Source organism: Toxorhynchites rutilus, chromosome 3 (assembly GCF_029784135.1).
Source record: "Toxorhynchites rutilus septentrionalis strain SRP chromosome 3, ASM2978413v1, whole genome shotgun sequence".
Classification (NCBI taxonomy): domain Eukaryota; kingdom Metazoa; phylum Arthropoda; class Insecta; order Diptera; family Culicidae; genus Toxorhynchites; species Toxorhynchites rutilus.
Window position 1 is genome coordinate 210,054,468 of NC_073746.1, and position 16,859 is coordinate 210,071,326.

At 39.8% G+C, this 16,859-nt stretch overlaps 1 protein-coding gene and 1 pseudogene across 5 annotated transcripts in view; both read right to left on the bottom strand.

The window, feature by feature from the left end:
- Positions 1–14,342: 14,342 nt before the first annotated feature.
- LOC129780679 (U4 spliceosomal RNA) lies at positions 14,343–14,493 on the bottom strand (annotated as a pseudogene).
- A 1,380-nt stretch (positions 14,494–15,873) lies between these two features.
- Positions 15,874–16,859, bottom strand: part of LOC129775909 (protein NASP homolog) — a 68,136-nt gene continuing 67,150 nt past the window's right edge. For all 5 annotated transcript variants that reach the window (XM_055781143.1, XM_055781146.1, XM_055781147.1 and 2 more), the window contains 2 exons: positions 16,550–16,824; positions 15,874–16,304 (listed from right to left, as the gene is read on the bottom strand). In XM_055781143.1, coding sequence (XP_055637118.1) covers positions 16,047–16,304; positions 16,550–16,824 — 533 coding nt within the window. In that variant the 3' untranslated portion in view covers positions 15,874–16,046. The remainder of the gene's footprint in view (positions 16,305–16,549; positions 16,825–16,859) is intronic.

Consider the following 16,859-nt stretch of genomic DNA (forward strand, 5'->3'; position numbering starts at 1 on the left):
CGAATAAGTTTTTTTTGTAAAAAATCGGCACTCTGGGACTTTTCGGCTTTTTCGGCATGCGAAACTAGAGGTATGGTACTGGGTGCGAATAAAAATAGTTATCTCGATTTTTCAATCGGAACTTGCTACGAAATGCTGATTTGCACAATAATACACCCTATGCAAAATATTAGCTCATTCGGACTTCATTTACTGGTGTCGCAGACGTTAAAATTTGAGTTTTTTGAAAACCGAAAAATCACCGGAAATCGGGGGTTTTTTTTAAAAAATTGATGCCAAATGTCTTAAAATTGCATGACACGTTGAGATTTACAGTTATCTCAACAAAATTTTTTTTCATAAATCGATTTTCAGACGAAAAACGACCAAGCGCCCAAAAAAGTTTTTTGACGTAGGACTACGTCTAACCGGAAGATATAGGGGGTGAAATGGAAATCTAGGCACTGAACAAGTAGGAAAAAATGCAAGATTTGAAACGCTTATAACTTGAGCATTTCTCAATAGATCGCAAAGGTTTTTGCATCAATTGATAGGAAATATATCTACGCATCTATCATAACGAATAACATTTCATTTTTCTTGAGATAAATAATTCAATAATTGTGAAATATCAAGCATTGTCAAAATGCACTATGTGCCCATTTTTGATTGGTCCATTTTGTGCTACTCAAATCGTACCGACCAAAACGGGCAACCAGAGCAGCAGCGAAATAGAATGAAGCACGATTGGAAAGGAAAAAGGAGAAAAAAGAAAGAAACATTGGTCGCAGTCTCACACATGCGTAATTCTCGAGCCAGCCAGTCAGCTTAAAAATCCCCGCTCCGCTGCCGTAACGATCATTCTCATTCGAACCGTACACCACATATGGAGGCGAATGAACTGCAAAGTTTAAAGCCTCTTAAAAACAAAGAAACGTGAACACCACATCGGTTCGCATCACAACACATCAACAAACCAACCCAAGCAGCCATGTCTGGACATGGTAAAGGAGGAAAAGTGAAGGGAAAGGCAAAATCCCGCTCGAACCGTGTTGATCTGGAGTTCCCCGCAAGGGTAGCTAGGCGAGCGCGTTAGTATCAGTGCATCAGTCCACCTAGCCGGCGTTATATAGTTTCGGCCGCCGAAGTGGAAAAGCTGCTCGCGACGATAAGAAAACTCGCATTCAGAACAGACCACATTCGGCTCGGTGGACATCAAGACAACAACAGGCAGTTGCAGCGAGTGGCAAACGCAATCGCAAAACGACAGCAGGTAGCGGAAGAAAAAAGTTTGTTCTTTATACAATCTGCTTTGGTGGCAAAACCAGAACAAGGCGGCATCGAGGGCGTTCGAAATGGTTTTTCTTAAAACCACGAGTACTAAGTTTTCTAAATTGGAACCATTCCATAAAACAAGGCGCTTTTCAGGGCCATTAAAAAAAAAAAAAGAGTTTAGGAAAAACAGTTCAATGCTTTCTAAAACATTATCCAAAATAATAATAAAACACAAATTGATTTTTTCATAATTTGTTTGCCAGGATCTGATGAGTATGTGAATTTGGCAGTTGTTCTGAGCTTATTGATAGTTGGGGACTTTCCTGATTATTCAATTTTCACCAATTCTTAAATTGTTTCCAGATTGAAAGTACAGTAATTTACACTTATCTCGACATTTAGCTAATTGGACGGACCTGTAATGCGACATATTTAGTTGGACATTTTTGTAAACATAGAGTTCGGGGTCCATATTATGACCCCACGTTTAAAGTCGACACTGTATCACTGTCATCGCAAATGATCAATTACAGGTTAAAATTACCTCCAATCCGATACTGAGTGGTGGTAATGCGACGTGCCATTGAATGTAATTTACTGTACAATATGTCACAAGCTGGATGGGAAGAAATTTTCCAACTGTGAAAGCTGTGGCGAGTGGCAAATGCAATCGCTAAACAGAAAGGTTTAGCCGAACAAGATGGGGATATCGAGTAATAACAAAACAATAAACTCTTTAGATTGAAGATAATTTTGTGATCCTGAAAAGGACCCTTCTTAGCCTGCATGTGAATCCAACGAGCGAACAAATCGTAATGAATTTATTTTTGTTTGTTTGTTTCTTTGTTTTTAAGAGGCTTTAAACTTTGCAGTTCATTCGCCTCTAGCCCAGTGAAGAGCCACAATAAAACCAGCCCAGAGGGGACTGGCGAAAGGGAAACCAACAAAATCACTCATCAGACCTGTCCGCTCGACTCTCGGTTAAAGAAGAAGGTAGGAAGGGATCCTATGCTTCATAAGATATTTAATATATGCTGTAAAGAAAAGTAAAAATTTACTGATCCGAGGACCAAAGCAGTAACGAAGCACAAGTGACCCAGCGAAAGGCGCGTTCCAAAGCCAAAAAACAAAAAGGCCCTTCTCAGGAGGATAGGAAGGAAAGGAGTGGAAAGGATTTGGGTGGGATTAGTGGAGTGGGAGGGGGTGGGAGTGGTATGGGAAGGAAAGAGGGGAGGAGTAGGTGTGGGGTGGGGTGAAATGAAATGAAATACAGTTTGAATAGATAATAAAATATAGTGGTTTTGAATTTAATGGTATATAGTATAGCTGAAAAATGGAGAGGTTTATTTAATGAATTTATCCTCCTTGGTGAGTGTGGCTGTAGGAATAGGAAGTTCATTAAAGTATAATGTAATGGATAGAAGATAGATGTGGGGATGAAAGTATATATTATATTATTTGTAATTTATTATTATTGAATGCGTGTATATACATGTATGAAAACCTTCCTTCCGACCCGTACATACATGTGTATACACACATAAACACGCATACATGACTGTGAAGTGGCGAACTTTAATAAGCAATTTCCAAGGTATTTAGTATTTCGGTTTAGATTTTACCAAAGAAGTCGGTTTCTTTCAGAAACGCAATTAAATTGGTTTCTTGGGTCTCGTCTCTACTGAGGATATCTCGGAGACTCTGACCTATGTTGTGTCGGACTCGAGCATCTTTGGTATGTTGACATTCAAGTAAAAGATGGCTAACGGAAACCGGAGCTTCGTTGCAAGCACATTGGGGTTTTTCGGCTCTGCAGAACAAGTGTGAGTGGGTGAAGTTAGTGTGCCCAATTCGAAGACGGGTAAGGACTTGCCTTTCCCTACTATTGAGGTGGTCATCCCAAGGGAGAGTGGAATTTTTAATTTTATGAAGATGAGTGGGACGGCTGTTTATCCAGCCTATGTCCCAGCTTTCACGGACTTGCTGTTTTACCCAGCGGACAATGTCAGATGGAGGACAGGGCATGTCTGGGGGATCTATTTTGCTGCCCTTGCCGGCCAGTATGTCGGCGGCTGTGTTTCCGCGGATTCCTGAGTGACCAGGAAACCAGCAGAAGGAGATGTTTTTATTTGAAGCAGCCTCTTCTGTTTGCTTAATCCATGGGTGTTTGCTGTTTCCACTTAGAAGATCGTGGAGACAGCTAGCTGAGTCTGAGAATATTGTGGTAGGAAGAAACTCATGGGTGCATTCTTGGGTAGCTATTAAAAGGGCGAAAGCTTCCGCACTGAAGATGGAGCATTGCGGTGGAAGAGAAAAGCTACCAGTGTATCTACTCTCAAAGATTCCACATCCAACTCCATCGGCACTGACTGAACCATCTGTGTATACCTGGTGGTTGATTTGAAAATTGGATGCAACGAGGTTATTGAAGCAGGCTTTGACTTTTGGAGAAGGGTCTCCCGCCCGAACTGCCTTAAGAAGTTCAAGGTTAATGTTCGGCGGTTTGACGTTCCAATTTCTTCCCGTCGCAGATGAACGTTCACATATATCGGGAAGATCTTTGTTCGTGAGATTTTTGAACCATGTTTTAGCCCTATGTATTAATGGGACATTGTGGTCGCTTTCGGGGAGTGACAAGTGACGGATGGCTTTATTGGTGATGGCTTTTGTTACCAGGTGGGTGAAGGGAAGTTGCCCACTTTCTGCCATTACAGCAAGAGTAGGACTGGAGGGAAAAGCGCCAATTGCGAGCCTAATTGCTTTATTGTAAATTGGTTGAATGGTGTTTAACACCCTGTCCCCTCCACGGCTGAAGGTGCCTATTCCGTAAAGGATTTGTGGGACCAACCAAACATTTACAACATTTAGCAGCGTCTTTCTATGACCAGAGGCTAGGTTGCCTGCGATAGCCTTGATGATGTTCAGTTTCTTTCTGGTGGCTATTTTGGTCTTTTGGGAATGTGATAGGAAGTTGAGTTTCTTGTCGAAAGTAACCCCTAGTATTTTCAATGTCCTCATTGTAGGGATCGGGATTTTGTTGAGCTGAAGATAGGTTCTCCTTCTGAGAGCTTTTCCGATATGTATGTGTTTGGATTTCTCCGGGGAAATTTTAAAACCTGTTTTTAGAGCCCAGTTTTGGATGGAGTCTAAGGTTTTTTGAAGCCTCTTTCTCTGAATTAAGCCGAAGCAGCTCGTAGAGATAAGAGTGATGTCATCTGCATAGACTATGACCTTTATATGGTCCGGGATAATCTCGAATAGAGATTGCATGGCAATGTTGAAGAGGGTTGGTGAAAGTGCTGAGCCTTGTGGGAAGCCGTTTTCTGGGATTTTTAGAGAAGATTGGTGGTTGTTAATAACGGTTTTGAAAGACCGGTTTTCTAGAAAACTTTTAACGAAGAGACCTAATCTCCCACGAATCCCCCAGTCGAAAAGGCTTTTCAGCACTGGGTACCTCCATGCCCGATCGAAGGCCTTGGATAAATCCAGGGAAACAATATCAATGTGGTGTAATTTTTCAGTTGCGTCGTCTAGGATTTTTTCGATTGCTACGAGGCAATCTTCTGTACCTTTTCCCGCACGGAAGGCGAATTGTCTGGGATCAATCAGCTTATTTGACTCTAGAAAAGTCGTTAAGCGTCGATTGATCATTTTTTCCAAGACTTTCCCAACACAACTTAGAAGAGTGATGGGGCGGAAATTGTCAAGAAGATGGTTGTTCATGTCTGGTTTCGGGATACAGATCATTAAACCCTCTTTCCAGCAACTGGGGAGGGTTCCACTGTCCCAGACTTTGTTGAGGAGCTTCAGAAGTGCTTTTTTCCCGAGATGGGGTAGATTCTTAAGCATAGGGTAGCTGATGTCATCAGGTCCTGTGGATCCTTGTTTGACTTTGTTCAGTACCCAATCGAGCTCTTTGAGGGAGAGGTTTTTGTTGAAGTCAAATTCCACATCGGTATGAAAATCGATGGGAATTCTTTCGCATTCCGTTTTGTGGGTTAGAAAGGTTTGGTCGTAGTTTTGATTGGAGGAGGCGGAAGCAAAGAAATCTCCAAACGCCTCGGCGATGATTTTCCGGTCATTGGTGTATTGACCGTTAATTAGAAGATTATATTCTTTGCTTCTTTTCTTTCCATGAAGCCTGCCAATCTTACTCCATAAATCCTTTGTTGACGCGTTGGGATTAATTTCGCTGACGAATTTAACCCAACTGTTGTGCTTGGCTGTGTTGATAGCAGTCTTAGCTTCTTTGCGAGCCCTTTGGAACTCTGCAAGCAGAGTGGGTCTCAGTGGGCTGTCCGGATGGGCCTTTCTTAATTAGCGTAGGGCCTTACGTCGACCTTTGATCGCTGCCTTCAGCTCAGGTGACCACCATGGGACACATTTCCTGCCAGGGATGCCACTGGTTCTGGGGATGTGCACCATTGCAACTTCTAGGACAACTTTGGAGAATTCCTCGGCTGTCCAATCTCGTTTAGCGGAGAGGCGGTTTTCAATGTCAAACTGATAGCCAGCCCAGTCAGCGTATTCAAATTTCCATCTTGGCCTTGTTGAAAACTCTGGAGAAGTTTGGCCGAAGGAGGTGAAGATTGGAAAATGATCGCTTCCGCAAGTATCATCGTGGATGTTCCAAGAAAGTTTTGAAGATAGTTTGTCTGATACTATAGTGAGATCGATGGCTGAAGTAGTACCAGAATAATGGATTCTGGTGTGTTGGCCGTTGTTAAGAAGGAGAAGAGATTGGTCGGATATGAAATCCTCAATGATGGATCCTTTTCGATCGAGGTATGCACCTCCCCAGGCGTATGAGTGGGCGTTGAAATCACCCATAAGCATGATTGGGGCGGAAAGTTGGGCGAACAGATGGTCCAGTTGTCCGCGTAGAGTGTTCGGATCGGAATCATTAGTGATGTAGATGCTAACGACGGTGATTGGAAAGGGGTGTTTAATGCGCACTACCACTGCCTGAAGATCAGTGGTAATGGGAAGAAGATCATGTGGAGTGCCATCTTTGATTGCGATTGCAACTCCGTTTTTTGAGGGGTTGGGACCCTCTTTAAAGTATGTGATGTACTTTGAAATAAAATTTTTATCGAAGTTGTTTGGAGTCATAGTTTCTTGAAGGGCTATGACTGTGGGATTAGAGTTTGAAATAAGCATTTTCAGTTCTAGAATATTTCGTCGGATACTTCTGATGTTCCATTGTATCCCGAATTTCTGTGTTGGAGTGAATGTGTTGGTGTTTTTAACTCTAATTCCTAAGTCTTAATTGTGTGTATGTTTGAACTATTCAAAGAGAATTAGTTCGATGGTCCTTTACCCTTGGAAAGAGAAGCTTTCTTTGAGGTATTGGTGTTGTTTTTGTTTGGTGTAGAAGTCTTTGGAGTGTTTGTTGTGTTTGTGTTGTTTTTTGTTGAATGTGCGTTGCTGTTGTTGTTATTGTTGTTTTTTGTTTGATGTGTGTTGTTGTTGTTGTTTTTTGTTGGTGTTGTGTTGTTATTTGTTGGTGGTGTAGTTCTTTGTTCGTTTTTTGTTCTTTTCTTGTCCTTGTTATTTTGGATTTCATCTTCGGATTTTTGATCTGAATCAGAAGATGATCCTTTCGCCATTTTCCGTTTTTTTTTATTTTTGTTTGGAACATCAGAAGTGTCCATTGAAATGACTGATTCGGATTCGGATTCCGTTGTTGAGCTGTCGGTTGTCGACTCTGTCATAGAAGTATCGATTGTAGTGTCAATTGGGGGAGTGCTTTCGCGGCTAGAAGAGGCCGAAGCGGCCGAGGCGCAGTTGCATTTGCAGTTGCAGCTGGGTGTTGGTTTTTGCAAGTTGGAGAGTCTGTCTTGCAGAACACTTGCAAAAGTTGGTCCATTATTTTGACCGTTGTATTTTTCTTTCGCCTCTTTGTAGGAGATACCATAGTCGATTCTTAATTTTGTGATGTTGTTCTCAGTTTGCCATACGGGGCATTTCCTATTCGAAGAGGAATGGTCCCCTTGGCAATTCAAGCAAAATGCTGAAGCATTGCAGGTTTTAATTCCATCCTTTTGTTCTGGATGTTCCTGTCCACAATTTCGGCAAAGCGGGTTCTCGCGTTTGCATCGCTTGCTCGTATGTCCAAATTTATAGCATTTGAAACATTGCATTGGGTTGGGATAGAAATTTCTAGTCCCAGCCCGAATAAATCCGAAGTTAATAAAATCGGGAACAACAGTTCCACGAATTGTCAAAATGAGAGTAGCGGTTGGAATAACAATGTTATTCTCCTTCCTGGTGATTCGCTTGACATCGATCACACCTTGATCGGAAAGCTCTGTCACCAGTTCGGATTCTTTGATGTCAATTACATCACGGCAAGTAACAACGCATTTACGTTGATTTAGAGTAGGGTGGTAAATTACTTCGATAGGGGTTTCATCGATCAATTTGTTGATTAAAAGGAGCTTACCAATTATATCCTCGTCCTTGGCCGTAAGGATATACTGCGTCCTCTTTTTGTCGTCCCGTTGTGGTCGCGCTGTGTAGTATTTCTTCCCTACAGCGTTGGCGATCGTCTTACTCACGACGAACGGGTTAGTCGGGATCGCGTTCTCTCCTGTGGCACGAAGTAACAGGATCTGAAGGTTGCCGTTCAGTGGGTCGGCCCACCTTGGAGCAGTACGTTGGGTAGGTTTACCCTCGTACAAATTTGTAGCCCGGCCTCCCGGAGGCCCGGAGCTACTTGAAGCCATGCTTCTGCTTGACTATACCTAGGTTATAGTCAGCAGGTACGGATATAAAACCACTAAAATTCCTTATGGGGGATATTCACTAAGGGGTATTTTCCCAGAAAATCACACTTTGTTCCGATAAAGCACTTTGAAAAGCCACCAACAGGTGCAGAAAATTTCAAATTACACTTAATCTAATAATTGCTTCAGTCACTTCACTGTTTGTATGCGTGTTTTTTTTTTCTTTTTAGATTTTATTTAATAATTAAGATTCACTATTAGCACTACAGAAAAAAAACTGGCAACACTGCCCGAAAGAAAAAAGGGGGCGTGGCGTCAGTGACGCCGAAAAAGCGCGCGCTTTTTCCGGCGAACCGGTGAGCACCGCCACCGCAGTGAACGTTTGTTGATATCCTCTTCTGCTATCCTCGGGTTGCGATGCTGAAAATCAATTTGTATTTAGGACTAATCAAGCCTTCAGAAAGGCTGCTCTAAGCATTTGATTAGTTGTGCGAGAAAACTCCTATTTTTCCGTACTCTTTTACAAGGGCGCTAAAAACACGACCGAATCGGTTGAATGTCAGTAGCACCTTGATTTATTTTTTTGCCATCGCTCCCTTTTAACGCTCATTCGTTCGTCTCGTTGGACTCGCCCCTTTGGCTGAGTCTGCCGATTTGTCTCTATCCTGTGAGTGTGTACCGCTAGAGTATAAAACGCGCAGACCCCAAAAAATATCTTATTTTCTTTCAAACCGTAAACCCGTGTGGTTGTACGGCATCGGCATCGTGGACGTAACAAAGGAGGACAAGTTAAGGGAAAGGCAAAGTCTCACTCGAACCGTGCAGGTCTCCAGTTCCCTGTTGGTCGCATTCACTGATTGCTCCGCAAGGGTAACTAGGTCGAACGGATTGGTGCCGGAGCACCAGTATACCTAACAGCGATTATAGAGTTTCGGCTGTCGGAGTGCTCGAGTTAGCTTGCAAAGCTGCTCACGACAATCAGAAAACCCGCATCAAGAACAGAGCAGCTTCGGTTCGGCGCTCATCAAGGCAACAATTAGTTTCTGTGAGTGGCAAAGTGTTTCTCCGGCACGTCGCATCAAATGTAATTTACTAAACAACATGTCACAAGCTGGATGGGAAGAAATTTTCCAACTGTGAAAGCTGTGGCGAGTGGCAAACGCAATAGCTAAACAGGAAGGTTTAACCGAACAAGATGGGAATATCGAGTGATAACAAAAACACAACACCAAAGGTTCTTTTAAGAACCATCAACATATTCATAAAGAGTAAAAAGTAAACTAACCCATTTTTCAGGTAGATAGGTAGGTATTCACGTAGGAGAAGAAAATAAAACAATATATTTAAAATATATATTTAACAAAAGCTGTCCCCTTTGTATAGTCCTACGTCACTCCGGTTATGTCCCCGACATTACCCACCCGTCTTTTTTTGACGTAGGACTACGTCTTTCATTTCTATACCGGGGTGTAAAATCAAAGTTTCGAAAACGAAAGCGTTACGCCGGAGACCGAGATTTTGAGCGTTAATAGCTCCTAAACAACTGAACGAAATGGTATGATAAACACTTCATTCGAAGGATAAAATGTCTACGCGTTATATACTTGTTACTTTTTGATCCAAAAACTTGTTTCAATAGTCTTAAAATTGCTTTCAAAACAGGCTATTGAAATCACCAATCGGTATATAAGCGAGCGGCGCTCGGAAATCCACTCAGTTCTAATTGAACATGTTTGAACATTGGAGCATGTTGTCGCTGTTGCGGTGAAGCTCTTTATTTATCATGAAAGCGCGGATGAACGGTGTCACCAAGAGCCTGTTTGTGCACCCTAGGCCAGAAGGGAATCTATCAGGAGGAGAGTGATGCCACAAACGGTTCCCTGGGAAGATCTCGAAGCAGCCGCTACACACACACACACACATACACGCACGGAATTATTTCCGTTTGGATCGAGAAATATCCGGAAAATAATCTGCCAGTTCCTCTAGGAATTTAAAAATACATTCATGTGAAAGAGTTTATTTGAATGTTTTCTATCCATGTAACACTGTGACCAAATATGTTTCAATCAAGTGCTATTAACAGATGGTTATCGAGTTAGCATTAACCACTGGTGGGCTTCCAGTATCGAGGAAAATGTGGAAATATCTAATCGTTACTGAAAATAATCTGCCAGTTCCTCTGGGAATTTAAAATTACATTCATATGAAAGAGTTTATTTTAATGTTTTCTATCCATGTAACACTGTGACCAAATACATTAGGTTTTGTGATTTTTCAATCAATCGCAATCAACAGGATAGCTTCTGAAGATTATTCTTCCCCATCAGTAGGATATTTCCGTATCCAATATTGGATGCATAAAACCTTGTGCCTCCAACGTAACGCTCTCGTTTTCGGAGTTCTCCAAATATTCATTCATTCAGAATGAATTCAGATTTAACTTCATACAAATGATCTCTAAATCAACGATAGTCCTACGTCACCCTTGCGGTTATACCATAGATATAACCCACTTCCTGTTTTTTTTTAACAAAAATTTTTTTTCGAGATAACTGTAAATTTCGACAAGTAATGCATTTTTTTTTAAACCTTGATTTACGATGATTTTTCGTTTTTCAAAAAAACTTAAATTTTAACGTTTGTGACACCAGTAAATGAAGTCCGAATGAGCTAACATTTTGCATAGGGTATATTATCGTGCAAATCGACATTTCGTAGCAAGTTCCGAATGAAAAATCTAGTTAACTATTTTTATTCACACCCAAAACCATACTTTTAGTTTCGCATGCCGAAAAAAACCCAGAGTGCCGATTTTTGACAAAAAATTTTTTCGAGATGACACTAGATCTCGACGTTTCATGCAATTTTAAGACATTTGGCATCAAATTTTTTTTTCGAAAACCCCGATTTCCTGGGTGATTTTTCGATTTTCAAAAAACTCAAACTTTGACCGCATTGCGCCACTCTCCCTGAAGTTCGATTGAGCTGATATTTTGCATAGGGTGTTTTTTTTTTGAGGTGGTGAACAATTTTTATGGGGTAACTTTTTGAAACTCGAGATGACCATTTTCATTGGCACCCTAATGTACATATTACCTTATATTCCAATCATCATATCTTTTCTATTTTTTCGTTTTATCTAAAATTTTGAAGATTTTGGGATCATCTACTGAATTTAAAAACCTTTTAGCTGCGATTTTATTTTCATCTACACGAATAAAGCAAGGAAATTTTTATGTTCCCGATATTGTTTTCGCGTAATTGAATAGTTCCTCAAGCTCGCGTAATTGAATAGTTGTATGCTGTTCTTTGGATACGTAACAGAAATTCTATTTCGTGATACATTTGTCATTTTGTTTAACTGCCCAATCATTAAGATCTAATGCTGTTTGGATTGTGTTTCCGTAATCTTGGGCAAGACATGCTCTCTTTGCTATTTGTTGTAGAGTCCCTCCTATTGCATAACCAAAACCAAAATTAAGAGGTCATGTGAAGTGGAAAAGTGCAATATTTTTTATTTAATAATGTGTGGTTTTTAAATGGACAATTGAAAATCAATACTGGAGATCAAAATATTGTTTAAAATAGTGTAGTACAGATATTTAACAACATAATTAGATAGGTATACTTATTGAAAAACCATCACAAATAGCTATTTAACAACATGATTAGATAGGTATGCTTATTGAAAAAAACATCACGAATAATAAGTATTTCGCAGTTTTTCTTCGTTTAGTACGATTTTTACAATCTTTGTAATCTTTTTCAGGCCTCCCTCCTAGAGATGAACCATCTTCACTAGTCGATGCCGCAGTCACTAAATAACATAAAAATATTGTAACCTCTTAAATCTTTAAAAAGCACCATTTATAATAAGAAAACACTACAATTACCTATTTCTGAAAGAATTACTAATTCCAACTTCAGCCATGCATCTTCTTTATTTGAAAATCGGTCCACTATATTGTTTGCAGAGCCCCATTTATCTACTAATTTACTAAAAAATCTCCCAATTTCCTTTCGTAGAAGCGCTTGCAAAATTGACGAAATGGTCGTTAAATTTGTTTTTCCTCTAACGAAGTCGTATAATGAATTCCTCACGGGAGTTGAGGCAGTTATATTCTGCCCAGCTATTCTTAAATGATCGAACAAATCCTTATTACATAACTGGGAGGTCATGTCTACGAAAAATTATTCACATTATTATTAAGAAGGCACAACTTCAAATAACAGATATTTCTAATTAACATTTCGGGTTAATATTGAGAAAAAACAGGAAGTGGGTTGTATCTGTGGTATAACCGCAAGGGTGACGTAGGACTATCGTTGATTTAGTGATCATTTGTTTTTAGTTGCATCTGAATCAATTCTGAATGAATGAATAAATTAATATTTGGGGCACTTCGAAAACGAGAGCATTACGTTGGAAGCACAATATTCAGCAGAACAAGCTGTTACGCAATATGTAAACGCGCCTCCGTTACTGTTTTGAGCCCCTACCTAAACTCGTCGCCACTGACACGGACAAATGAAAAACGAGTACAATAGAACAAAATAAGGATAACATTCATCATAAAATTCTAAAGCTCCATTCGCATTCCTTTGATCTTTTCTTTATTACTAAAATCTTGATACTAAGCTAAAAGTGAATTAAAACTATTAGTACGGTTTGGTGAATATTAGGTAAAACTGAAATTAAAAAGAATTCTTAAACAAAATCTCACTAAACGTAAATCACAGGTTACAAAATGTATAGCTGAATCACAGAATGTTAGAGGTAACAATAGAACCATAAAAGATACCTTAGTAAACCGCTTTCTGGACATACCGGAATTCAGAGGAGACACTAAACGTGAGTCACTGAACTTATCAATTGTAAAAGTTATACATATTTATAAAAAACGTTGTTCAACCCACAGGGAAAATTTAACAACTCAAACGTTAAATAAAGAGTCTGTTCAAATTTACGGAAATTCGTCTACCATTTTGTTACCCGTTTCGGAAACACATGCAATCACACAAAAGTTGTATAATACATAACACATTGCTTGTATTGTGATATGATTTGTATCCCATTTCCAATAGACAAAATATCTGTTGCATCAAATCAGTCTACATAATTTTTGCGTTCGCTCATCCTTTCTCACTTTCTCGTTTGAGAAATTGTTGAGTAAACATCGTTCGCCAGTGCGCGTAAAGCGGGAATTCCTTCTTAAGATTCATTGTACCTCTAATAAATTGCCGAAAGACGTGGTCTTACGGTGATCGCACTTGATTGAAAAATCAGAAAACCTAATGTACGAGGTATGGCTATTAAATAACAAGACTGGTTAGGAAAAAGGGTTATATTTTCAAAATTACGGTACAACGATATGCTCCCCTTCAATATACTCCCCTTGGCTCCTCACACACCTTTCCATACGTTTTTTCCATTGTTCGAAGCAGTGCTGAAACTCTTCTTTTGTGATGGCGTTCAAAAGCCCCGTAGCTTTTTTCCTTCGCCTCTTCTACGAACTGAAATCGGGTACCTTTCAACACGGATTTGATCTTGCGGGATAGAAAAAAGTCGCATGGGGTTAGATCTGGCGAGTACGGGACATGTTCGAGCACTGGAATGCCCTTATCGGCTAGAACTTGCTTCACCGACAGCGCGTTTTGGGCAGGTGCATTGTTGTTCGTATTTTTCGTCACACATGATTTCCGACGCGCACTACAAACCACATTCCATTCAAACCACTGCTGCTCGCAAACTACTATATTGACAAAAACGTGTTTTCGTACGTTTATAGCAGACACTTCTAGCTACCTAACGCACTATTCGTTTTTCGCCCCACCCCTCTAGGGCGCCCACCAGGCGCGCAGTCTCGTTATTTAATAGCCATACCTGTGGAGGCGATCTGGCGTAGCAGTAACATCTATACCACCAACGCTGAAGGTCACGAGTTCAATTCTCACTCCCGTCATTCTTCCGAAATCGAAGGTAAAAGTGACGAACCAGCCAAAGTGTTGAAAGTCACTATAATACAGAAAAAAATAGCCATACCTCGTATTTGGTCGCAGTATTATATGGATAGAGAACATAAAAATCTCTCTTTCGCTTGAATGTAAATTTCAATTCCAAGGGGAACTGCCAGATTATTTTTCAGCATCGATCACAATTTTTTGATTCAGCTCGATAACCAGCAAACGAAAAGAGTTGCGCAATTTTAAGACTATTGAAACAAGTTTTTGGATCTTAAAGTAACAACTATATAACGCGTAGACATTTTATCTTTCGAATGAAGTGTTTATCATACCATTTTGTTCAGTTGTTTAGAAGCTATTAACGCTCAAAATCTCGGTCTCAGGCGTAACGCTTTCGTTTTCGAAACTTTGATTATGCACCCCGGTATAGAAATGAAAGACGTAGTCCTACGTCAAAATGGCCCAGGAACGAGTAGTTTTCAACTAGCAATAATCGCACCTCGGATGTACCTCATTGGTTACGATATCGCCACTGCGCAAAGCTGAGGAACGAGTAGCTTGTACATAATTTCATTGAGTGAACAAAGATACCATCGATCGGGGTGAGATTGGGTCAAAAACGGAGAAAAACTTTGATGAATTTTTAAACAATAACACAGTAGTGTGTATTGAAAATATGTCCCCTTTTAAACGGTTCAGTTTTCGAAAATATTCGCAATATTTATCAATCTAATCCAATCTAACCCCATGACAAAATCTCACCCCATCGACAGTATATATGATATAAAAATGGATTTCTGTCTGTCTGTCTGTCTGATTCTTATGGACTCGGAAACTACTGAACCGATCGACATGAAAATTGGTATGTAGGGGTTTTTGGGGCCGGGGAAAGGTTTCATGATAGTTTAAGACCCCTCCCCCTCTCTAAGGGGGGCTGCCATACAAATCAAATACGAATTTCTACATTACTCGAGAATTAATCAAGCGAATGCAACCAAATTAGGCATGTGAAGGTTTTAGGGTGCAATAAATGATTCTGTGGTGGTTAGATACTCCTCCCTCCTCTCATAGAGGGGGCTGCCATACAAATGAAACACCAATTTCTGTATTACTCAAGAATTAATCGAGCAAATGAAACCAACTTAGGCTTATAGAGGTTTTAGGGTGTAATAAATGCTTTCAAGGTGGTTGGACACTCCACCCTCCTCTCTAAAGGGGCTGCCATACAAATGAAACACAAATTTCTGCATTACTCGAGAAAATCAATCAAATTAGACGAAATTTGGCATGTGGAGGTTTTAGGGTGCAATAAGTGGGGGTGGGGGGTTGAAATACAAGTGAAACACAAATTTCTGCATAATTCGAGAACTGATCAAACAAACGAAACCAAATTTGGCATGTGGAGGTTTTAAGATGCAATAAATGTTTCTATGATGGTAGAGAGGAGGGATGTGTCCTTATTCTTTCATATTTGCTGTATCAAACATTTATTCCCTGTAACGGAGAAACATGATATTTGCAAGTTGTTGATAAATCTTGAACGATAATTGTATCTGTATCTTGTATCTTGTATCTGATATTATAATGATGAGTTTTGGTAGAAGTACTAGAATATTTTTAGTAAAAGGTAAATTCAACGGGGTCGATTAGAAGATCAATCGATGAACAGTTATACGATTGGACTCATGAACTTCCGCTTAGTAAGGAAACGTGTATGTTTGAAGGTATTGATAACAAAAAACAAATTTTGGGCGGGACGAAGTTTGCCGGGTCAGCTAGTATATGATATTTTCATACTCTTTCCATCCTGTGGTGATTACATTTGGTTCTCCAAATATCTCACTCTCTGTTTTATTTTCTTCTACAAATTGACGTGACGTGGAAAAACTCAATTTTCACAGAAAGAATAAAAAAAATCTTCGCGTACATTAATCATATAGACACAGACAAGTTTATTTATGATTATTTTCATATTACATTTTTTTTAACAAAAAGATGTTTATTGAATGTCTGTTTAATACGGATATGAAATAGCAAAAAATAATTTAAGAATTAAGAACGTCAGAAAGAACTCAACAGGAAACAGAACAGAATCTTTCAAACATCTGTTTTATTTGCATCAACAGCAACCTTTTTGGCGGGGGAACTGTCCGGATCGTTCGTGGTTGGCGTATCGGGCTTCTTGCGCTTGATCAGATGAGATATGTCAGTAGCTTTCTCGGTGGGCTTTGAACTGGAGGACGCTCCATTGGTGGCTGCCGTCGAAGAGGATGATGATCCTGCTGCATCGAAACCATTTGATGTTTCGCCCTTGACTATGATTTTGGAAAGCTCTCGTTTCACTTCCTCGATTGACTAGAAAAGAGAAAATGAATTAAAACTCACTTTTTCTATAGGTTCTCCTTGTACAGAAATAAATCGTGGTTATGCTACTAAATGATTCAGTTTGTGGAAATCGTTAACCATTAGGGTGCAATCACGAATTAACGAATTAATAGAAATACGATAAATACCTTCTCAATACGTTACCAGATTTGAGAGTACTTCTCAAGTGTCTGATATGAAATATATAAACAATATCATTTAATAGTTTTCCTTACCGTTTTTTTAGTTTCCTCGACTTCCGTTATTTTGTCTAGAATTTCCTGTTTAGTCTCTTCAAGATCCTCAACGGTGGCCTCAGTTTCATCGGTCTGTTCCTTTGCTTTCTCCTTCTCTATAACCTTATCCAGCTCGCTACACGCATCCCGGAATGATTTGATCGAATCTTCAAACTCGTTAAGCATCAAATGGCACAAACCAACTTTGTAATGAATCTCTGCAATCACGCGGCTATCAGACTTTTCGGATTTATCGTGGATTGATAGTGCCTTTTCTAAAATAAACGTAAAATAATGAACGTTCTTACGA